The sequence below is a fragment of the Pipistrellus hanaki genome (assembly GCF_964339955.1).
Source record: "Pipistrellus hanaki genome assembly, chromosome: 14".
Classification (NCBI taxonomy): domain Eukaryota; kingdom Metazoa; phylum Chordata; class Mammalia; order Chiroptera; family Vespertilionidae; genus Pipistrellus; species Pipistrellus hanaki.
Window position 1 is genome coordinate 11,150,096 of NC_140516.1, and position 24,227 is coordinate 11,174,322.

The following is a 24,227-nucleotide window of genomic DNA, read 5'->3' on the forward strand; positions in this document are numbered from 1 at the left end:
ATTCCACTGTGTACACCAGCTTTTCAATCAACAAACATTAAGTGCTGGTGAGGATGTGGAGAAAAGGCCACCCTGGTGGGAATGTAGACTGGTGCAGCCACTGTGGAAAACAGTATGGGGTTTCCTCAAGAAAATAAAAATGGAACTGCCTTTTGACCCAGTGATCCCATTTCTGGGAATATATCCGAAGAAACACAAAACATTAATTTGAAAAAATATATGCACCCCTATGTTCATAGCAACGTAATTTACAATAGCAAAGATTTGGAAATTGCCCAAGTCTCCACCAGCAGATGAATGGATTTTTAAAAATCGATTTAATTATTTATTTATTTTTATTGTTTAAAGTATTGCAAATAGTAGTATATATGTCTCCTTTTTCCCCCCATTAACCTTCCCCCAGTCTCCCCTACCCGTCAGCACATGCCCTCTCTCTCCCACCCCCCAATGTCTTGTGTTCATTGGTTGTGCTTATATGCATGTATACAAGTCCTTCAGTTGATATCTTACCTCTCCCACACAACCCTCCCCAGCCTTCCCGCTGTAGTTTGACAGTCTCTTCAATGCTTCTCTGCCTCTGCATCTGTTTTTGTTCATCAGTTTATATCCATAAATGAGTGAGATCATGTGGTATTTTTCTTTCACTGACTGGCTTATTTCACTTAGCATAATGCTCTCCAGTTCCATCCATGATGTTGCAAAACAACAATGAGGCACCACCTCACACCTGTCAGAATGGCTATCATCAACAAATCAACAAATGACAAGTGCTGGAGAGGATTCAGAGAAAAAGGAACTCTACTTCACTGATGGTGGGAATGCAGCCACTGTAGAAAACAGTATGGTGTTTCCTAAAAAAATTAAAAATGGAACTGCCATTTGGCCCAGTAATCCCACTTCTAGGAATATATCCCAAGAAAACAGAAACATCAATCAGAAAGGATATATGCACCCCTATGTTCATAGCAGCACAATTCACACACACAAAAAAATCCTTTTAATGTCACATCTCGAATGTTGGGCCATCTGCAATTTCCAGGGTTGGTTGGGGAATCACCCTAGAAAGAAATGCTTCCTCACTCACAAACATCCAAGTATTCTTTTGTGTTTGTTTGTTTCATCCATTTTTTTAAATTATTATTTTTTAATCCTCACCTGATGATATTTTTCCATTGATTTTTAGAGTGGAAGGGAAAGGGAGCGAAGGGAGAGACAGAGAAAGAGAGGGAGAAACATCGATGTACATCTACTGGTTGCCTCCAGCATGCACCCCAACCAGGGCTGGGAGCCTACAACTGAAGAACATGCCCTTGACTGCAATCGAACCTGGGACCTTTCAGTTCACAGGCTGATACGCTATTTACTGAGCCAAACCAACCAGGGCCCAAGTATTCTTAAGTAACACAGTTTGTGTTCACAGACACCCACACTCACATTGACACAGTCCCACTCCTGCCCACGATGCTCTCACACTCTGTTGTGGCACACATGCATTCTCACATGTGCACACACGCTTGCAGACTGCTTTGCTTACTGTCAAAGGAACTGCACATATGGAGCAGAGCAGCTGGACCCATTTCTCCAGAGAACAACTGTTGCTTTTCCGTTAGAAACATAAACTCTGGATCAGAGGCCCCTGGGGCCCCAGGTCACTCAGCCTGCAGAGGAGACCCAGTTTCTTAGGCATCCTTGGTTGAAAATGTTCTCCCCTCACCCCAATCGATGGTGGAGAACTGGATTCTGTTTTTCAAAGATGTCTTAAGTAATTAGCCCAAAAGCCAGTCCTGATGGAAGAGGAGGTTTCGAGTGTCCACCAAATGACAGGTGCTCATTTCTGGGAATATAGTGCCCACCAAATAACGGGTTTTGGAGTGCCCACCAAATGACAGCTGCTCGGGGTTTGACAGTGGACCAGTTACTATCGCTCCTGTCCCCGCAGAGCTTAGTCTTTGGGGATTGCTAGTCTTCTATTGCCGCCATAACAGAATTTCCACCAATTTTGAGCTTTAAAACAACCTACAGTTAGTAGCTCATAGCCAGGTAGGTCAGAGGTGCCAGGTGGCTGGACTGCTCAGGGTCTCCCAAGGCTGAAATCAAGGTGTTGACCAGCGGGCTCTCATCAGAGGGCTGTGGGAAGAACCCACTTCCAGGCCCACTAGGCTGCTGGCAGAACCCAGTTCCTTGCTGCTGTAGGACTGAAGTCCCTGTTTCCTGGCTGGCTGTTAGCTGCAGACGCCTTCGTTCCTAGCTCCTCTCTCTGGTCCTTGCCTGTGGGCTCCTACCTCTCAGAGCAAGTCAGACCCTTCTCTGCTTGGACTCCCCCTGACTTCTGCTTCTACTGCCTCAGCTTGAGAAAGTCTCTGCTTTTAAGGGCTCATGTGATTATACTGGGTCCACCTGGATAACTCAGGAGAGTCTCCCTACTTTAATCACATCTGCACAGTCCCTGTAGCCTTGTAACATATTTCATAGTCACAGACATCTTTGGAGGCCATTCTGTCTACGAAGGGCTATAGAGAAGTAAACTATTTTAACAATATACACTGATAGATGTAAATAAAGGGGAGGTTAAAAGTTGCAATGGGAGCAAGGAGCAGAGACATCTAGATCTTTTGGGAGGAGGCTGGTAAGGCATGGCTGGCTTTCTAAAGCAGGTGACATGTAAGTTGAAACGTGCAGAAAGGGCTCTGAATCAAGGGGCTAACTCTTCCAGGCATGTCTGTGCTTGGAGAAACCTGGGAGGGCTGTGCCCTAGGGCGACACGGTGCCTTTAGCTCAGCCTGGATTTCTGACTGCGGGGTCTTTAGTAGGGTCTGATGGACCAAGCCTGCACGCAGGGGAAGGAAGGAGAGAATTGGGGTCCTGCCACTTAGCCCCCATGAGGTGGGGGCTTTGCAGTGGGTGGAGTTTGGGCACCAGCACTGAGCTCCCCACCTGCCCCAAACGTCCTGGGGCACGAGAGTCTGTGAACCTCTCCCCCTTTGGGTCTGGTGCCCTCCTTCCCCACCTCTCCACTTACAGCAGATATTATTTTTTAAAAGGAGCCTCAATGCAAAATTCTCTAGTTCACATATTCATAGGATCACTTATAAATCACAAAGTATCTGTTGAGCACCTAACACAGGCCAGGCGCCTGCTAGGGGAACACAGCAGAGAACAAGGTAGGAGGGGCACCTACTACAAGCGAAATGGAAATGTTTCATTCAGGAACCTGGAGACCTCCGCTCACAACCTGTTGCTAGAGGCGGTGAAGTGACTTTCTGCTCAGGTGGGTGAGAGTGGAAGCCACAAGAGTGACAACGACCATTGATTGAGCATTAACTATGTTGATACTGTCACTGATACCCCTAAGATCCAGACGAGGAAACTGAGGCACAGCGAGGTTTACCCAACAGTGCCCAGACAATAGGTTGCAAAGCCAGTATTTAAATCTGGCATTCCAACTGCAGAAGCTGAGGCTCAAACACTACATTAGGAGTGTCTGTATGTCTGCCAGACACCAGGATTGTGCTTGGGCTCTGTGTAAGTCCTAACTGGATTTCCCTAATCACCCCACCTTCCCAATTCAGACATGCAGAGGCCCAGGCCCAGGACAGGTCAGTAACCGGTGTGTGTCAGCACTGGGAGCTGAGCTCCTGTCTGCCCAGCTCCAAAATGATTTCCTTGGAGGATGTGGGGAGAGTCAGTTGTGGGGAGAAAGGAGCCAGTGGGGAAGGGGGGTTAAAGGGAGAAAAGATGTTCTCAGGGGGCATGGCACCGTCAGAGGGGAGGCTGGAGGCAGGTGCAGGAGAGGCCTGTGGAGGCAGCAAGGGGTTATTGCGGAGAGAGCAGTTTCTGGGCACAGCTGGACTACAAAGCTTCAGAGGAGTGAGTAGGCTATGTTAGGCCGTGGAGAGGGAAGGGTCCTTTGAGCATAGAAGACCCCCCCCTTGTTTGCTGAAAAAGGGGAGGGAGGCATGAGCCAGAGCAGAGGGAGTCCGTGTGTGAATGTGTCTGTGTGAGTTAAAGTGAGTGTGTGTGTGAATGTGTGAAAGTGAGAGTGTGTGCGAGTGAATGAATGTGAGTGAATTTTGTGTATGTATGTGTGTGTGTGTGTGTGTGTGTGTGTGTGAGAGAGAGAGTGTGTGTGTGTGTCAGTGTGAGTAGGGTGCAGGAGTTGTATCCAGACTATGGGAAGGCTATTCTCAAGGAAGAGAGAGACCTTCTTTTCCTAAGAGCAGAAGAAAGCAGAAAGGAAAGGTAAGTCTACAGATAATTTCTTCGTGGAAGAGTGATGTGACAGGGGGATTTGTAAAATGAGACGCCCATCTCTGTCCCTCATACCTACCCCCATGGTATGAGACTGTTCATTTCCTGGGGCTGCCATAACCAATCACCACGAACTGCGGGGCTTAAGTCAGCAGAAATGAACTCTTCTCAGTGCTGGAGGCCAAAAGTCCAAAATGCCGATTTCACTGGTGGCTCCTTCTGGGGTGGCTCCTTCCGGGGGCTCTGAGGGAGAGGAGGGTCCAGGCCTCTCTCTATGCGTGGTGGTGGCCAGCATTCCTCAGTGGTCCGGCCTCTGCCTCCATCCTCACGTGGTTCTCCTGTGTGTGCCTGAATCCAAATTCCCCTCTTCTTACAAGAACACCAGCCACTGGATGAAGGCCTACCATAATGTATGACCTCATTTTAGCATGAGTACATCTGCAAAGGTTTTATTTCCAAATAAGGTCAAATTCACAGGTACTGGGACTTGAACATATCTTTTTTTTTAAGGGGGGGAAGGGGGAGCGCAATTCAACCCAGAACAGGGCACAAAGGATATAGTGTGTGGAAAGGCGCCCTCAAGGGTATAAAACGCTACAGGAATTCAAGGTCATACCAAAATCACTGGTTCAAGGGACCTTAACGTTGAATGTATTCCTAAAGTAAACCATTTCTTCCAGAATTTATGTTTTGCATAAAACCCCAGAGTGTCCAGTAAAGGGTTTGTTGAAAGTAGTGTCCATCACCGCACAGCCCCTGGGAGAAAGCACTCTTAGCAAATGGACGTCTTCAGTGCATGCTTCCTGGGAAGGCTTCCAGGGACAGCACACGTGCTCCCACCTTCCATTTAGGCGTAACGGGGAGACCTCTCTGCCACAGATACCCTTTGCCTTGGATGGGGTCTTACTGTGGGTTCTAACCATAAACCAAATGAGCCTCAACTCCCCCATCTTTTCACCTTCCTCCCACCCTTAGATTCCTAGTTAATCCATCTAAGATCAGAGGTCAGGTGTGTCTTGAAGGATGGGCGCTTCTGTGGACGATTTAGGCTTTAGGCTCTGTAGTTGCTGTAAGGGAAGTGGTGGCCAGAAGGGGGAACCATCTCTCAGGGGCAGGAGGGGGAGGCAGGAGCCAGGGAGCGCGTCTGGACCCCAGGCACTGTGCACCAGCCTCTCCTCTCTTGGAACCTTGCTCAGCCACAGCAGCCCAGCCTCTGAGCAGGGAGGCAGCTTAACATAGTTTCCTTCTGCCATTTCGGAGCCCATTTGGGGTCAGGGGGCCCTTAAAGAGTTTGATCAGAGCTATAGACATCTCTCCTAGAAATATACGTAAATACCCACAGAAAAGCTCAGATAGCTTTAAAAGCTTCCCTGACACCCTGAGGCTTATTCATGAACCCATGGCTCATGCCCCCAGGTTGAATACACTCTCCACCCGGTTCGTTGAGAACGCAGAATTCAGCCTGGGGTAATCGGTTTGCTCCCATGTTGTCCTTCTCCTTAAAGGAAACCCAAAACGGAAGTATAAAGTCTGGGACTCTTGTTCTAACCATATATATATATATATATATATATATATATACACACATAGACACACACACACACACATATATATATAATTTTTTAAAAAAATTTTTTACAGAGAGGAAGGGAGACATATAGTTAGAAACATTGATGAGAGAGAAACATCCATCAGCTGCTCCTGCACACTCCGCACTGGGAATGTGTCCACAACCAAGGTACATGCCCTTGATTGGAATCGAACCTGGGACTTTTCAGTCCACAGGTCGACGCTCTATCCACTGCGCCAAATTGGTCAGGGCTCTAGCCACAATAAAGAGAGTTTGTTTCCATTAAATAAAAGCTACTCCTCCCCTTTAAAGATGAGGATCTGAAGGAGAACTTTGCTTTAGTGGGGGGAGGAGAAGAAGTGATGGGAGCGGGAGGGACGTATCAGCTGGAAAAGCACCTGTGGCCCCTGTGTTTGTAAATGAGATTCACCCATCACAACACATCTGCAGTGGCCCTGGGATCCCACAGTACACCAGGGTGGTGGGGTGACTGCGAGCCAGCAAGTGGGGTTCCAGCTTCTAAGGACCTTGTCTTCTGAAGTTAGTGGGATGTATGTGCTTACAAAGGACTGGGCTGGGAGGCAGGAGACACATGGAGCAGGCCTTAGACCCCTCACTGAGGGCATCACAGAAGCAAGGCTTCCACAGCCCACTGATTGGCCTCTTCCCCAGACCAGCTAGAATCTGGGGGTGACATCTAGCAGGGAGAGCACTTCTGTTGCCCAAAAGATGAATGGATCTACAGCAGACCCCCACCCCCTTCTTTCTCACCCAGGAACACATGCCCTCCTCTTCTCCACGTCCAAACCCTTTTAGACTCTGGGGACCAACCCCTCTCCAATGAGGGCGAGGAGAAAGACCCTGATGAACCAACCTTTGGGGATTAGCTTGGGAAAGTCTCTATATAAGCGCTCTTCGGAGGTGGGGAACTCTCACAGACTCAAGGGAGGTCTTCATTTGGAGATGTCCAAGTTTAGGCGAGCCCAGTCCCCCTCAGTGGTGTCCAGGCTTTATGTTGGAGTTCTCCTATTAGGAGACCCTGGATGGGGGTCAGGGTTTTTTGTTTGAGGGGGTCTCCAGTTGTCTGAGGTATGGCCGTGTGCCTGGCCCAAGGGGCTGGAGGTTCCTGCGAGGCCCCTAAATCCCTGTCTCTCACCCCCTGCGGCACCTGGGCCTGGGGGACTATGGGGGGGTCCATTGGCGGTCTGGGGGCAAGGACCCTTTCCCTTACCCACCCCTGGGGATCGGCCAGAGACGCAGGGGAAGGGGACAGGGTGGGGGAGCGGTGGGGGCGCACCCGCCAGGCCGGGCCTGAGCCGTCGGGGGCCTGGGAGCTGGGAGCTGGTTTGGGGAGGCCGAGCCCGGGTGTCGGGCGAGTTGTCCCGCGGGGCAGAGGGAGCGGCGGCGGCGCGCGGGCGAGGGAGCATGCCCGTTGGAGCCCGGCCTCGGGCGCGCCCCGGCCGCCGTCTCCACCTCCGCCTCCTTCTCCTCCTCCGTCTCCTCCTCCTCCTCCACCTCCTCCTCCTACTCCTCCTCCTCCAGTCCCGCCGCCGCCGCAGCCAACATGGCTGCGCTCCTGAGCCCGGGAGGCGGCTGCCGCTGAGCGCCGCCCGCCGCCGGGCCCGCCGCCGCGCCCCCGCGCATGGCCCCCGCCGCCCGCGCCCCGGCGCGCTAGGCTGCAGGGCGCCGGGAGCCGCAGCCCCGGCGGGCGGGCGCGCGCCGCCATGGAGCCGCCGCGCCGGGAGCTGCTCGCCCGCTGCCAGCAGAGCCTGGCCCAGGCCATGACGGACGTGGAGGCCGTGCTCGGGCTGCTCGAGGCCGCGGGCGCGCTGAGCCCCGGCGAGCGGCGGCGGCTGGACGCGGAGGCGGGCGGCTCCAAGGCGGAGCGGCTGCTGCAGCTGCTGCTGGCCAAGGAGCGCGACCCCCTCCCGGAGCTGCGGGCGGCGCTGGAGAAGACGCAGCCCCACCTGCTGCCCATTCTCTACCTGAACGGCGTCGTGGGGCCGCCGCAGCCCGCCGAGGGCGCCGGTGAGTGTCCCGCCCGCCCGGCCGCGCGGCCCGCCTCCGCCGCCTCCCTCTCCGGCCCTCGGAGGGGCGCGGGGAGGCCCCGGAGCTACCTGGCGCGGCCCCGGGGCCAGCAGCCTCCCTTCTCCAGCTGCCGGGTACCCCGCTTCACACCTCCTCCAGGGCCGGGGACAATGCCCGCGCTGCAGGCCTGGGCTCCGGGGCTGGGGCTGCAGGGTCCTCCTGAGACCACCGGGTCCAACAAGGGCCAGCCCCCTGGGGACCGCGGGGGGATGTCTGTCAGCCCCATTTCCGAGGCTCTTCACCACCCACCGGTCCTTGGAGAGCCTCTGGGAGCCTTTCGTTAATACAACAGTCAAGGAGACTGGACCCTGGGCCAGGACCCGGAGTCCTGAATGTGGGTCCCTGGCCACCTGGTTTGGGGATCACGGGTGCCTTTTCTCTTTCTGGCTCTCTCCGCTCCCTCTGCCCAGAGCTCAAGCCCCTCTGCGAGCCCAGACTTGTGGCTGGTTGTGCACAATGCCTGCTAGGTTTCTTTGGAAACTGTGGGCCCGGAAAAGTTGGGGAAGTTGCATTGCACCATGGGAAAATCCTAGTAAGTGGCTGCTGGGGCTCCGATCTCAGAATGGGAGTGCTGAGCGGTGCCACAGCGAAGACGGGTGCTGGTTCCCTTGGGTGGTGGGTGACGGATTTGTGAGTTTTCACGTGTGTGGGGTGATGCTGGGAATTTGTGACAAGGGGTAGGCCTGGGCTGGCCTGCTTGGGGATTGTGGACAGCCAGTATTTGAGACAAGGAATCTCCAGGAAGGTGTAGCACCGAAGAAGGAAGAGGACAAGCATGTATTAGGCACCTACTGTTGTGGTGGGGACACTGGTTTATAGCGTTTTGTTGTTAATTCTCTGTGAGCTATTGTTCTAACCTTGCCAGAGAGAAAACTCTGGCTTGGAGCGGTTAAGACGCTCAAAGTAGTTTTCAGTTGTGACTTACTGTTTTATTTAACTTGTTCGAGCCAGGAAGCGGTAAGTGCTACTGTTTCTATGTCTTGTCCTTGTTTTAAGGGTGAACCGTAAGGACCAAAAGACCAAAAGACGGCCTGTAGCAACCTGTAGGCCCCAGGCTGAGGAGACCCGTTTATAAGGCTGTTAAATGCCTCCCTTATTAAGGGGATGATTTTATAAGCCGTTCTTGGTAACAGCTCTGATGTGCACTCACCCGCTGAACCTCAACTTTTTATAGGGAAGGGACTGACCTCCAGAGGGACTAAATGGCCGGCCACACAGCGTATCTTTTTATTGGTGGCCCTTTTGTCTCCACTTGGGGTTGCTGACTCTCTAGCATTTTACACCCCTCAAACCTGTGTTCTGTCCCCCCCTCTCCCCCCCTCCCCCAATTACGATCGTATCTGAGTTTCTGGGCAAACCCAGCCCTCTCCTGGAATGGTGTTTTTGAAGATGCAAGGAAGGATAAGGACAGAGGGAAATCTCTTTGCGGTAACTTTTTTTTCCTTTTAAGTTGCTTTTATCTTTCTGCCTGCCTCTCATTTATCTGCCTTTGAAGGAGCGGGTTTATCGCGGATTCCCAGAAGCGGGATTGCGGAGTCAGGCCCTGCTGGGGCGTGTTGGAATCAGTGCTAGGCGCAGTGTCTGGCGTACAGGAGTGAATTGCCATTATGTAGGTCCCCCCTTTGCCTTGGCTGGTGGAGAGGACGGGGCCGCACGGAACCAAAGTTCTAGGAGCCGCTCCCACCCTGTGAGGAAGGAATGGAGTAGAGTTTGGGTTTTATGCCTAAGGGCAGTGATTTCAGACCCGAATTTTACTACAATGTAGAGTTCTGTAGCCTTGCAGAGGGTCATGAAATCCACAGAAAAATAATTTTCAAGGGGAAGTTAAATTATTTTAGTTCATACTTTAGAAAAAAAATATAGGGTAGCATATGATGTCATAAGATGCCACCTAGAGCTTCTGGGAGAGAAGTGACACGATGTGCAAGCAAACAGTGGCATGCTGGGGTCTGTGTAAAGGAGGACAGACTGTGCAGTGGTTCTCCAGCTCTTTTTCCTTTCAGCCAGGGAGCCCTTACGGGGCAGAGCTCAGTGCATAAAAGCGCTGCTGTGGCTGAAGGGGTGGCTGTACCCGTCGCACCCCCAGGGAGCCAAAGTCCGGGAAATCCAGTCCTGTGTCCTGCATCCTTGCTCTCCCAGCAGTTTCCACTCTGCATGCAGGTCCACCGCTCTGCTGTGGGTCAGCCTTAGAGCCAGGCCCTTGTGGGGACCTGAGAGGAAGCAGTTGGCTTTGTAAGAATCAAGCACAGCATCAAGGGAAGGCCCCTTTGTCACCATCTCCGTAGTGGAGGTGCTGCCACCACCCAGGTATGGGCTTCCTTGGCCCAGAATGCCCATCCCCTGCCTGGCACGTGTATGCTGTGGCAGTTGGCTGTGCTGCAGGCCTACACTGTCTGGCAGCCCCCACCTGGGCCCTGGAACCGGGAGGAAGCAAACCCACCTGTTCTGCTCATGCTTAGTTAGAGCCCCGGACATTTATAACCCATCATGCTTAGGCTTGGCGTGTGACAGTGGCTAAGAAAATACAGTGCTGTTTTATTTCGGGTGGCAGGGGGGCTCCTATGTCAAGACTCACAGTACAGTGCTGTTCAGCATATGGCATCTTACTGGGTGCTTTATTTTTTATTTTTTAAAAAATATTTTATTGATTTTTCACAGAGAGGAAGAGAGAGGGACAGATAGTCAGAAACATCGATGAGAGAGAACATCGATCAGCTGCCTCCTGCACACCCCCCACTGGGGATGTGCCCGCAACCCATGTACATGCCCTTGACCGGAATCGAACCTGGGACCCTTCAGTCCGCAAGCTGACGCTCTATCCACTGAGCCAAACGGTTTTGGCACTACTGCGTGCTTAAGTATCTCTCTTAGTCCTGTGGCGGCTCCAGTGAGATGAGTGATGCTGGGCTCTGTGCCCCCATCCCTGAGTATGAGGACAGGACAGAAGTTGCAGGGCAAAGAGGAGCGGGAGTCCAGGGGAAGCAGTTCCTGATTCTGTGATGGGGACACCTCTTCCTATGACCTGGTTCGGCCCTCCCTCTATAATTGCAGGCATTTCCTGCCTTGGGGACCCCAGGGCTCCTGCAGCCTCTCCTTGTCCCGTGTGGGTCTGTAAGGAGGGAGGGATCGTCCCTGCCCCCCGATGGTAGAGCGAGGGGAGAACTGCTGTGTCCCTCGGATGGCTCAGCCTGGAGGCTTTTTCCACGGTTGTACCAGGATCATGTTTGTTCACTTGGAACCCACACGGTCTTTTTCTCCCCTCTTTGATTCAGTTACTAACAGCTGGGTTTTCTTACTTGAGGAACATGGACTGTCTGTTCCTGGAGTGAGGGCCTTCCTGGCTGTGTGAGCCTCAGTGTCTTCATCTGGGAGATGGGGCTAAGTGTACTGCACTGCCTGCCTCAGCCCCTGGGAGGGTGGAGTGTGATTGGAGAGGACCGAAGTGCCCTCTGTGCTTGCTCCAGGTGAGGCCGGAGCGTGTAGATAGAGACAGGGGTGTGTAGGATGTAATTCCAGCCTGCAGCTCACTGCCTCCACTGGGGGAATGGGACACTCGGGAGAGTGACAGTATGAGACAGATCAACTGAGTGATACAATACAAGCAGGCCTTTTCCTCCCTTTGAAAGCTCTGGATGCTACATGGCTTCCCCAAATACTCTCCTCCACCCTTAGGGTCTCTAATTCCCATCTCCATGTGGAGGGCTCCCCACGGCAGGCCTCCCTGGTGGGGCAGAAGTGGCCAAATTTGGTGATTGCCGCCAGTCCCTGTAGGGCAAGCATGTCAAACTCAAAGGCTAACACGGGCCAAATAAATGAGGCATGCGGCCCGTGGGCCGCAAGTTTGACATGCTTGCTGTAGCGTGTGTTCCGAGCTGGATGTTTCTTCTCTTCCCCTCCATGCGTCATCTTTAGTTTCCTAGTGAACTGGCTGATTTGGCTTCACCAGAGTGAAGAGAGTGGAGACAGCGGCAGCTGCTGGGGATGGTGGGGGAAGCTTCATGGAGGGACCGGAGCCATAAGCTGGGTGTTGAAGGGGCACTTTGAACACGCAGAAGGAAAGGAGGACATTCCGAGCGGAGCAGTGTATGTTCAGGTTGCAGAATTGGGCCAGCCTGAGTGGCGCGGGGGATGCAGAGCTAACCTGGAGGACCGCGATGGCCAGCCGAGCGAGGGGTTTGGCGTCTCTTGGAGTTCAGGCATTGTGCACTTGTCAGAAGTTAAAGCTGGAGGAATTTTTCTTGAAGGGATAACCCTGCCAGGTTTTTCCAGTAGGACAGGTGCAGTTGGCTGCTGAGAGTCAGGTGTGGATTATTTATTATTCATTAGAGGTTACCTGGGCCTTTTGTTCTCTGCCTACTCACTTAGGTACCAGCCACTTTTTCTTCATCTGCTTTGCCCTGGAGGGTCAGCAAGGACAGTAACATAAATAAAAGCTCCAACCAGTGTAGCTTTTCTCTTCATTGTGTTATTTGAGAGGAAGAGGTGGAGGAACTCGGAAGGAATGATGGAGAAGCGTTTTCAAAGAGAAAGGCAGAATTTATTTCTCTCTCTCTCTGGTTTAGTTCAGGGTGCCTCTTGCAAGGGACAGAAACTTAGCCCAAATTAGGCAGAAAGGAGATGTTTATTATATAATATTTCAAAACCTTGGGATAGGTTGGGGGAACTGGCGCTTGGGTGCTTGAGCCTCAATGCTGCCCTCTTTTCCTAGAACATGGTCTCCAGCTTCCGGGCTTCCATCTTCACAGCCCCTGACCAGAGGAGAAAGGGCGCTCTATCCAGCGAGTCCAGGCAGAAAAACCTCCAGGAAGGATTTCCTTTGGCCTGACAAGGGTCACGTGTCCATACGAGGCTCAGTCCTTGTGGCCAGGGCTAGAGGACTAAGCTTGGCCCAGCAGCGGACCCAACCAATAGGGCTGGGTGATGGGACGCTGTGATTGGCTCTTTGGAGAGGGGAGAAGCAGCTCTCCAGAGGCAGAAGAGCGGGAAGGAGACTGAGGTAAAACACCGGTGAATGTCGTGCTATGTGGTCGCACCTTCGTGTGACGACGCAGCTAGAAGGGGAGGCCATTGCCAGAGTGGGATAGTGGGGAGGTGGGCAGACGTCACCAGGCTTCAGACTTTGAGCAAGGCATTTAACCTTTCTGAGCTTACTCTACAAAATAAAACAACTACTTCACTATGCTATTGGACAATCCGTGGTAAGAAGAGAGGAGGAGCATTTGTTAGTGAGGTGAGCAATACAGCCCAGAACCAGCCTTAGAACCAGAAACCTGGGATTCTCCTGACACTTGTGGGGGTTATAGGAGAGCTCCTTGTAAACCGTGCTGCACAGATGGCAGGAATGCTTTAGCTGTGGCTGTGGGTCACCGAGAGAAGAATGTCATCCCCAGGAGCTGAATTTGCTGTTCTGTCCCTAATGCCTAGAACAGAGCCTGGCCCCAGAGAGGTGTTCAATATATTTCTATTGAGTGGATGACCAGTCAGCTGTGTGTACAGTGTGTGGTGTGATCCTGTGTAAGACCCGATCTCTTCAGAAATACGTGCAGATTTCTTTTTTAATTTTATTTTATTCTTCCCATCACCTTCTATCCCCTCTATGCCCTCTTTCACCTCCACCCTCCCTCTCCCCCTGGCAATCATTTAGGTGGTGACTTCACAGCGGCAGAAGGCTGTGGGAATGCAGGAAGGCTAGAGCGAGTCCCAGATGCACGCACAGATGTCACCACCCACAGCATGTCTGTGATGGAAGCAGGTGGTGTGACTTTGGTGTCTGAAGTTCCCAAGGTCACCCCATCAGGTACCGGCATGGCGGGGCTGGCTGCCAGGAGCCATGTGGAGTCTTTTGTAGGATTAGAGAGCCCTCCCCTTTCTGCGCTTAGAATTTGAATGTCAGCTCGGTGTCCTCGAAAGAGTCTTGGATGGTAATCTGTTCCTAACTTTGCAGTATCTTGACATTGGATGAGCTTTATAACCGCCTGGCACGTGTGTTCTGTGTGTGTATATGTGTGTGTTTTCCGTCCAACAGTAAAACCAGAAGTTTAGCATGAGGGAGGCCGTGCTCAGTCCTGTGGGACCCTCAGTGCTTCCAAGGAGGCGTCAGGTCCAAGGAGGCTTGGTGAGAGGGTTGGGCTAGATTTCTGAGGCTTCTTCCAGCTCTGTTCCATAATTACTGTTTCCTTGGAGTTAGTGCGGAGTGATTTTTGATACTCTGGCTTTCTATTTCCTAAAAAAGTAAGCAGCAGAGAAATGTTTTGTCTTAGTTTTTGTTGTTGTTGTTCTACCTCATTTCCAACTGCCTATACATTCTGCTTCAGTAATTTCCTGCAACTTTGGGAAGAGGGAGCCGCACAGAGTGAGAGGGCTGAGCTGCTGTCAGGCTGTGCCGTAGGGATGCCGGGTGTGTTCAGCAGGAATTTTAAGGTGAATTGAGTTGGGATATTGCATTTTTTTTTTTTTTTTCATCTTTTACCTGAAGCAGATGGCTTATCTCTAAATTGTGTGTCTCTGTTGATTTTTTTGTGACAGAGTTTCATGAAAGTGCTACAGAAAGCTTTTAAACTCAACAGAGGTGTTTGGAATGTTTCATGTCAGTCATCCAGATCTAAACCCTTGGTGACTGTTGACCTTGATGTTTGTTTCACATTAAGGGTAATAACCTATTTGCTTTTTATGTGTATGTGTGGTAAAATATACATAACATAACATTTACTATTTGAACCATTTTTTTAATACATTTTATTGATTTTTCACAGAGAGGAAGGGAGAGGGATACATCGATGAGAGAGAATCATTGACCAGCTGTCTCCTGCACACCCCCCACTGGGGATGTGCCCGCAACCAATGTACTTCCCCTCCACTGGAATCGAACCTGGGACCTTTCAATCCGCAGGCCAAGGCTCCATCCACTGAGTGAAACCGGTTTTGGCTATTTGAACCATTCCCCCCCCCACCCCCCCTAATATTTAAAGCTAGAGGCCTGGTGCACTAAATTTGTGCACTGGGATGGAGGTCCCTCAGCCTGGCCTGTGCCCTCTCACAGTCGGGGACCCTCTCAGGGGATATCTGCCTAAGCCAGCAGTCAGACATCCCTCTTGCAGTCTGGGACACCTTGCTCCTTACTGCCCATCTGCTCGCTGTTTCTTACCACTCGGCTCACTGCTCCTTTGTGTTATACTGACGCAGAGGCAGGAGAGGTTCCCGCTACCCCTGCTGCACTCACCAGCCGTGAGTCCGGCTCCTGGTTGAGTGGCGCTCCCCCTGTGGGAGCGCACTGACCACCAGGGGGAAGCTCCTGCATTGAGTGTCTGCCCCCTGGTGGTCAGTGAATACCATAGCAACTGGTTGTTCCACCGTTCAGTCAATTTGCATATTAGGCTTTTATTATATAGGATTGTGGCACACCATACATAACATAAAATTTTCTGTTTTAATCATTGTTAAGAATTCAGTTCCATGGTAATTCACATTGTTGTAATCATCACTACCATGTATTAGTAGAATTTTTTCGCCTTGCAAAACTGAAACTCTCTGCTAATTAAACAGTAATTCTCTAACCTCCTCTCCTCCCAGTCTCTGGCCACAACCCTTCTACTGTCCTGTTTCTGCGAATTTGATTGCTCTAGGTATCTCATATAAGTGGAATCATACATTATTTGTCTTTTTGTGACAGGCATCTTTCACTTACCGGTGTCCTCAGAGTTCATCCATGTTGTAGCATGTGACAGTATTTCTTTCCTTTTTAAGGCTGAGTAATATTCCATTGTACTATGTATAGACCACATTTTGTTTATCCATTCTTCCATCAACTTGGGTTGCTATTGGCTATTGTGTATAATGCTGTATACAGATATCTCTTTGATAATTTGCTTTCAGTTTTTTTGGATATATATCCTGGGGGGAGAGGGGGGCTATGGCTCAGAAGGCAATTCATTGCTTACTTTTTGAAGGAACTGCCATACTGTTTGTTTTGAGTTTTAAAGGAAATCCGTACAGTCCACAGCTCCTTGACATGGGGGTGATTGGCCTGGCTGGAGTCTTAGTGCCAATATTTTCTAGAGTTTTTCTCCTAAAATTGTGTATCCCCGCCCCAGACCTATTTTGGGAGTCTCTGGACAGTTCCTTTGGACTTTAAGTAAAGATTTAGTTTCAGTCGTCTTCTGTGGCTCTTTTGAGGCCAGCGGTTACTAACCATAGAATCCCAGCAGTATTCCTATCTGGCAGCCAAGGGATGTTCACACATTTCCTTTGGGTTTCGGCACTAACAGCTCCATCCCCAAAGGCCTTGAAGTATGTTAGTTATTTCTGCTCTGTAGACACTCCTCCTTATCCCTTTCAGGGTGGATTTGGTTTCTTAGTCTTGATCCAGGAGAACCAGCTCTCATGATTCTCCTTCAAAAGGCTTAGCTCAGCATTTCCCCGGGAAGCATCTCAGGACTGGTTTGGTGGGGTTGCTCGTTTAAAGGGTTCTGCGGTCAGAGGCATCGGACCAGAGCTAGTTTGAGCAGGTCACGGGGGCTCCTCTCCGGGGAGCCTCCTGAGAACACCAACCAGCCTGTGGCTTTGGGCTTCCCTGGCGTGGTTCCCTAGGCAGCGTTTCCCAAACTGCTTTGACCACACAATCCTTCTTCATTGAGCATTTTGCGACATTGGTGTCCTGAGGAATGCGCTTTTGGGAAACTTGAGCGTTAGTGCACAAAACTGGGACATTAAATATACCATTGTTTTTCGGATTTTCCCTCGGCTCTCTCACGTGGGGAACCAAAACCTTAAACTTTCCCATTCTTTTAAATTCGGCTGAAATGGGCACATGTGATTCTGGGGCCAGTCCATTTCTTTGGTTGTGTGATCTGAAGGTGTGTGACTTCCCTGGGCCTCAGTTTCCCCAGTGTGGCTTGACAAGAATGAAGTCTAGTTTCGTGATGGTTATTCTTTGAGATGGTTAAGCCTCTTGTCTTCTCAAGGAGTGGACTTGGTCCCAGAAAGCGGAACATGGGCTGATTGGAAGGTAGAATTGAGCAATGGCCTATCTTTCTTCTTTCCTTCTAAACTTAATAGTCTAAAATTTTCAAGCATAGGTAGAGATGGAGAGGATAATATAATAAACACCCAACTTTCCAATCACTTTTGTTTTCTGTAGTATTTTAAAACAAATCCCAGAGAGCATATCACAACCCCCCAAAGTGTCTTTAAGAGATAAGCTTTAACAAAAACATTACCAGGTGACCATTTTTACAACCATCAATACTAACAATACTTTTTTTTTTTTTTTTCATGTCTATAGCTTTTAAAAAAAAAAAAAAATCTTTATTGTTCAGATTATTACAGTTGTTCCTCTTTTTTCCTCCCATAGCTCCCCTCCACCCGGTTCCCACCCCACCCTTTTCCCTTACCCTCCCCTTCACTATCCTCATCCATAGGTGTACGATTTTTGTCCAGTCTCTTCCTGCACCCCCATACCCTTTTCCCTCTGAGAATTGTCAGTCTACCCCCTTTCAATGTCCCTGATTCCATTATATTCACAGATTTTTAGATTCACTTGTTGATAGATATGTATTTGTTGTTCATAATTTTTATCTTTACCTTTTTCTTCTTCTTCCTCTTAAAGAATGCCTTTCAGCATTTCATATAATACTGGTTTGGCAGTGATGAACTCCTTTAGCTTTTTCTTATCTGTGAAACTCTTTATCTAACCTTCAATTCTGAATGATAGCTTTGCTGGGTAGAGTAATCTTGGTTGTAGATCTTGCTGTTCATTACTTTGAATATTTCTTGCCACTCCCGTCTGGCCTGCATAGTTTCTGTTGAGAAATCAGCTGACAATTGTATGGGTGCCCCCTTGTAGGTAACTAACTGTTTTTTCTCTTGTTGCTTTTAATATTATCTCTTTGTCTTTTGCTCTTGGCATTTTAACTATGATGTGCCTTGTTATGGTCCTCTTTGGATTCCTTTTGCTTAGGGTTCTCTGCGCTTCCTGGACTTCTAAGTCTCTTTCTTTCACCAAGTGGGGGAAGTTTTCTATCATTATTTCTTCAAATAGGTTTTCAGTATCTTGTTCCTCTCTTCTCTGGCACCCCCATAATTCAGATGTTGGTATCCTTGAAGTTGTCCCAGAGGCTCCTTACACTATCTTCATATTTTTGGATTTTTTTTTCTTTTTTCTTTTCCAGTTGGGTGTTTTTTGCTTCTTTGTATTTCAAATCTTTGACTTGATTCTTGCAATCTTCTAGTCTGCTGTTGGACCTCTGTATATTATTTTTTATTTCAGTCCGTGTATGCTTAATTTCTAGTTGGTCATTTTTCATATACTCAAGGGTCTCGCTAAATTTATCGGCGTTTTCTAGAAAATTCTTGAAAAATCTTATAACCATGGTTTTGAACTCTATACCCAGTCGTTTGCTTTCCCCCATTTCTTTCATTTGTGACCTGTTTCTTTGACTCCACATTTTGGCTGCTTCCCTTAGTTCAGTGTTTCCCAAAGTATGGTACGCGTACCCCCAGGGGTATGGGAAGAGTTTGGTGGGGGTATGAGTTGCACTGAGTTTGGTGGGGATATGCACTGCACTGTGCTTAGCTGCGCTTAATTCTACGTTCTCATGAGTACGAGGGGTAATCAGCATTACGGAAATTATAGAAGGGGCACACATATGTCAAAAGTTTGGGAAAAACTGAGTTGGTAGAGTGGCTTTGTGTGCTAGATGTCATATAGGGCCTAGTGGGTTAGCCTCTCCAGTTACCTGAGGTTAACACTCTTGGTGCACCTCTTTGTGGGCTGTGTGCACAGTTTTGTTATAGTTAAGCCTTGATTGTTGTTGGTCTCACTGGGAGGAATTGACCTCCAGGCCAATTGTCTGTGAGGATCAGCTGTGTCTATGCTGGGAGAACTTCTGTGCTAGAGACACCTTTATGAGGCAAGACTTGCTTCAGTGGGGCTTTGGTGCTCACTGAGTCTGCCCCCTGAGTGTGTCCCTTATGGATTTGAGGAGTTGTAATCTGGATGGTCCTACTCTGATCCTTGTGTACACTGACTCTTGGACCTCCAAGAAGGTGCTAATTTAGCCTCTGCCTGAGGCCACCCAGCAGGAGCTACAAAGAGATCTGCAGATTCTTCTTCTTTGTTTGGGTTTTGGAGGTGCCCAGATGCGGCCCATCTGTGAAGCAATGCAAGCTGCTGTGGGGCCTTGGACTTTCTTTTGGATGTTCTGGGTCTCACTGACTCAGCTGCAATTTGTTAGGAAGTTTAGATTGCAAAAGACCAGACCATTCATATGCAAAAACCTCTGCACAGCTTGGATGGGGCGGAGCCTCAAGGTGGAACAAACAGCAATGGCTTCCCATCAGCCCTCTCTTAGAGCCTCCAGGGTCTCAGTGTCCCTTTGTAATCTCTGCAAGCACTTCTGAGAGAAAGCCACCCTTGAGTTCTACCCGCTGCCAGACAGTTCAATTTCTCCCAGTATGAGTCTGGGTCCCCAGAATCTCTCCCAGCATTGGAGTTCAGAGTACTCGGGAGCTTTAGTCTCCCTCTGGCTTGAAAAAGCCAGCCGCTTACTCAGTTGCCATCCCTCTCCAGGTGTGTGCCTTCATACATCTGTCTTTACTTTCATACCTTCTCAGTATGCTTTTCTCTTCACTTCTAGTTGTAGAATTTCCACTTCCTGTGGTTCTGGATGATGTCCTTTTTTTCTTTCAGTTGTAGTTTTGAAGTTGTTGTGCGAGGCAGCAGTTCAGGTGTTTACCATCTTGGTTTCTCCTAACAATACTTTCTTAATGTCACCTCATAGCCAGTTGATGCTCAGTTTTCCTTGTCTCAGAAATGTCTTTTTATAGATGGTTTGTTCAGATTAGGATTTTAAAGAGGTGCATATGTTGCATTTAGTTGCTGTTGCCCTCTGGACCTCTTTTATAATCCCTAACAGCTCCCCTTTTCTGGGCCTTAAAAAAAAACAAAACATCATTTGAGCACTTACTATGTGTCAGGCCCTTTAAAAAAAAAGTGTATTTTTTATTGATTTTAGAGAGGAAAGGAGAGGGAGAGAGAGATAGAAACATCAATGATGAGAGAGAACCATTGATTGGCTGCCTCCTGCGTGCCCCCTACTGGGGATCCAGCCCACAACCTGGAACCTATTAATCTGCAGGTCGATGCTCTATCCACTGAGCCAAACTAGCCAGGGCTTTCCTGGGCCTTTTGTTTAAGGAAGAGCTTGTTGTAATGGCCATTGCCATCCCTCTCTGGAGTGGACTGTTTCTAGGTGGTGACCCTTCCCCGAGAGTCCAAGTGGACACTGGGCGAGCACAGTGTGGTTACTCTGCGAATGGGCTGTGGAATCTGACCGGACGCCTCTTCAGCCTCAGTTTCCTCAAAGGGCTGTTGTGAACAGTGAAATGGAGGAGCAGTGAAATGGAGGAGCATGTAAATGTTCTTTATGATTGGGCCCTTTTCATTAACTGGACTCTGACAGAAAAGCCAGCTACGTAAAACAGACCAAGAGGTGCTCTGACAGTCAGGTGTGGAGGCCTGGAGCTTGCCCCTCCTGTGGCCTCAGTGAGGCACTTCCCCAGGGCCCCCTACCCTCCCACCCCAAAGCCTTACCTTCCTTGTCCTGAGCGCAGATGGTGAGTCACAGATGGACACAGCAGCTGCCATTGGTGGCAGCTGTGCTTCCATGAGATACTCTTGTCTTCCTCTGCTTCCTCTGTTTACCTTTGTAGGTTTCCTTTCAGGATGACCTGGCTCTCAAAAATGACCATAGTGTGGCTAATAAAAAAAACAAAAAACCCCTTCTCTTCGTCCCACAACCTTGATATGGGAGCGAATAGAGTGAAACCCCACCCAGATGGTCCTTTTGCAGTGGGAAGTGGTTATCTTTTTTGAAAAATTAGCCTGTTTTTAAAAACATACATGGTCCCTAGCTGGCCCTACATTACGTTGCCTAAGAGAACTGTTAGCCATGGATGCATAGATGAGCCCCGGCCAGCAGGCTCTCTGCAGGTGGGCTGGGCGGAGCTGCTGCGTGGGAAGCTGTGCCATCAGAGAGAATCACCTGCGACTCCTACTGCTGCCTTGTGGGCTGTCTCCAGCCAGGGTGTGTGTTCTGTGCCCACAGCATTTTTCCAGGCGTGGTCTGTCTCTCCTGTGGCTCTCAAGCCTCTTTCTGAGTCAACTTTAGGTTACTTATCTGAATGGTGATCTGTCTGACTCCTTAAGGTGGCCTGGGACCCCCCAGACAAATCTCGTACATCATTTGACCGTTGTGAGTCTGCTGACCAAAAGTGATGAAAACCCACCCCGCCAGGGGTGAGTGGTGTGATCAGAAAACAAGTGGGAAGAGACTGGAGTTTTATATTTTGATGTCAGAAGTCATAAAAAATATTTAATGACCTTTTCGATACTATGAGAAGCTCTGTTCTTCTTCCTCAGGGTAACCTCGTTTTCATCTCAGCGGGCCAGAACTTCCATTTCCTGTTTATGTTTCTTAAGCAGCTTACGACTGTTTGGTATCAGGGCTGGAAGGGGTCTTGGAGACCGTTTTGCCCAAACTGCCTATTTTACAAATGAGAAACAGCAGTCCAGAGACACCGAGGGACTCCGCCGGGATCTCAGCATGCCCCTGGCAGAGCTGGACCCAGGACGCAGGTTTTGCCCTTGCTGGGGTTCTTTCCAAGGCATCTTTGCCAGCCCCAGGCTGGGCGGGGAGTCTGGTTTTTCCTGATCCGGGCCCTGGCTCTGCAGGCACCAGCCTTTCCCGTGAGGGTGAGCGAGGAACAGGGCATTGCAGTTCGTGGAGTTGTGCTGCAGCTTCTCATTCCTGACCATTGAAGTGAATCTTTTGTCCATCTGTGTAAGAGGTATTTGCATCCCACTGATGGGCAAACCAGGCGAAGAGATGTTTGTCAGCTTGCTCAGGGCCGCCAGCTGCTCGGAGACTGGGCAGGTTTTGGAGTCCTTGTCAGTTTCTTTATAAAGACTGCGCTTGTTCTGTGCTCTGGGCCAGCCTGGGAAGGTCCCCGTGGAGATGTCCAGGTCCTCAGCCTTGGACACCCCTTCCTGTCTTGCCACAGCATTCATTCATTCAGCAGATGTGTTCTGAGAACCTGTCACGTAGGGGGGACTGTTTGCTGCAGACAGAGGTCATGACATCTCAATTTAAGCGCTGAGTCAGATAATGGGTCTGATGTTGGCAGGAGGTACCTCCTTGTCCCATTCTTGTTGTGACACAGCAAAAAAACTCCCAGGGCTGACTGTTGTGGCTTCTTACTGCTTAGTCACAGGACAGAGTTCAGGCAGGAAAATGACGCCACCGAGTCTCTTGCCTCAGAGGAAAAAGCCTGAAATAAAGATAAGAGGGTAAAGGGCCTAGGACGCTGAGCTGGGCCCACCCCCACACGCCAACCTCAGTGGGAACTGGATCCAGGAAAAAGCAAGAAAGTAAACAAAACCAAAGTGTGCTGGTTCTCAGTCTTTTTCCCAGAAAAAAACAACAAAAAATATACAGCTGAACCTGAAGCAGCTTAGACTCAGGGGCTGTGTGTGAGAGAATACATACGCCTGTCTGTTCTACCTAATTTTTGGTAGAAAATGGCAGATGACCATTATAAATCCTGTCATATTTTCTACCTATTTTATGAGCCCAGGGAGAGGGAACAAAACAGTGACCTTGCTTTCTAGGGAATTTTGCTTTGTGGGATTTTATGTCAGCTTGTTCTGCCCGCAGCCCCCCTCATATTAAGGTTGTCCTGAAAACTCAGAGGAGCTGGTCACAGTGTCTTCTTGCACAAGATCACACAGCCTCTCGGGTGGCTGTCCACTTGTCTGTCCCCCCCACCATCCACCCAGCATATATCTGGTCTGTGACTCTGCGGAGTGCTGAGTGTGTGAAAGACATTAGCATCACCCATGATTAGCACCATAGGCCCAGACCAAAAGCCCTGACTTTGATTTGTTCTTTTAGCTTCAAAGCCTATCCTATTGTTCACTGTAGCTTTTCATTTTGGGTTGCTCTATTCTCTATTCTGCCTGTACTGCCAGAATACTGACTTCCTATTCCTCACCTTCCATTTTTTTTGGATTATAGCAAATGGCAAGTGTTTTTGGTTGCAGAAGCCTGTAAGATTCTCAGAAGGGCGGAAAGAAGATGATTCTTGGATCCCAGGAGTTTACTGTCTCATTGGAAAGCCCAAACCTGCTGGAGCAGGTAGCCCGCAGGACAGGTCACGCAGAGCATGTGAGGCCGCCCCACGGACAGCGTGCAGTGAACTGGGCGCGGGCAGATGCCTGGAAGGCTGGATGAGTGCACAGGGGAAGGCAGGCCTGGCCAAGGTAATTCCCAGAAAATGGGAGGAGACTTGGGAGAGAATCCATTCTCTGAAGAGTGCATCTTTTTGTTGTTTGTTTTTGTTAATCCTCACTAGAGGATATTTTTTCCATTGATTTTTAGAGAGAATAGAAGGGAGGGAGGAGAAAGAGAAAGAAAGAGAGAGAAAAAAACAAACATTGATGTGAGAGAGACGCATTGACTGGTTGCCTCCCACACGTGTCCTGACCGGGGCAGGGGGTCGAGCCTGCAACCCAGGTACATGCCCTTGACTGGGACTTGAACCTGCTAACTCTAATCACTGAGAAACACTGGCCAGGGCTGGAGAGTGGGTCTTTATGGGAACTACAGGCTTATATTGGAGGCAAGCATTCAGTAGGCACTGGGGAGACAAGGCTAGGCTAACCTGCCCTGGCAGACACAGGGCGGCCAGGCTGCTGCTCCCAGTCACTCTCCTGCCATTAGGTCTCTGAGGCTGCCTGAGCGGGGCTGGAGAGGAGTGGCAGAGTTGGCATGAAGGAGGAGGGTCATCTATGGGATGTGGCCAGAGGAGGGTAGGGTGAGGGGATAGCCCCGCTGGCCTTTGCAGAGTCCCGGAGGAAGGGGTGAGTGTCTGATCCGCTTTCTGTGAGTTGTTAGATGGGTTGGAGAGCCATCTTTTCCCTAACTTTCAAGTCGGAGAATTACAGCTGGGCTGTTTAGAAACCAGAGTCCAGGAGTCCTCTGGAGAGCTTGAGACCAGTTCCCATCGGCTGGCCTTCTCTTTGCAGAGGAGGAGGAGGGAGGGATTGAGGAGTAAGGTGGCTGACCGGGAATGAGTAACTCTAGCTGTGTTCCCATGCCACTCACATAGTCTCCCTGAGCCTCATCCTTATCTCTCTGTTGGGGTCCATGACACCACCTCCTTCTCGGAGCTGGCGTGGAAGTGGGTGGGTGGATGGAGCCGGTTGTGTGTCTTGTAGACGGTGTTTCTATTGCACAGGATGCCTTGTCCTTCTTTTTGTATTTAC

General features: G+C 49.9%; 1 protein-coding gene across 2 annotated transcripts in view; it reads left to right on the forward strand.

Moving 5' to 3' along the window:
* The first annotated feature begins 7,357 nt into the window (after positions 1–7,357).
* Positions 7,358–24,227, forward strand: part of DLG5 (discs large MAGUK scaffold protein 5) — a 109,250-nt gene continuing 92,380 nt past the window's right edge. For both annotated transcript variants that reach the window (XM_084903658.1, XM_084903659.1), the window contains exon 1: positions 7,358–7,846. In XM_084903658.1, coding sequence (XP_084759784.1) covers positions 7,543–7,846 — 304 coding nt within the window. In that variant the 5' untranslated portion in view covers positions 7,358–7,542. The remainder of the gene's footprint in view (positions 7,847–24,227) is intronic.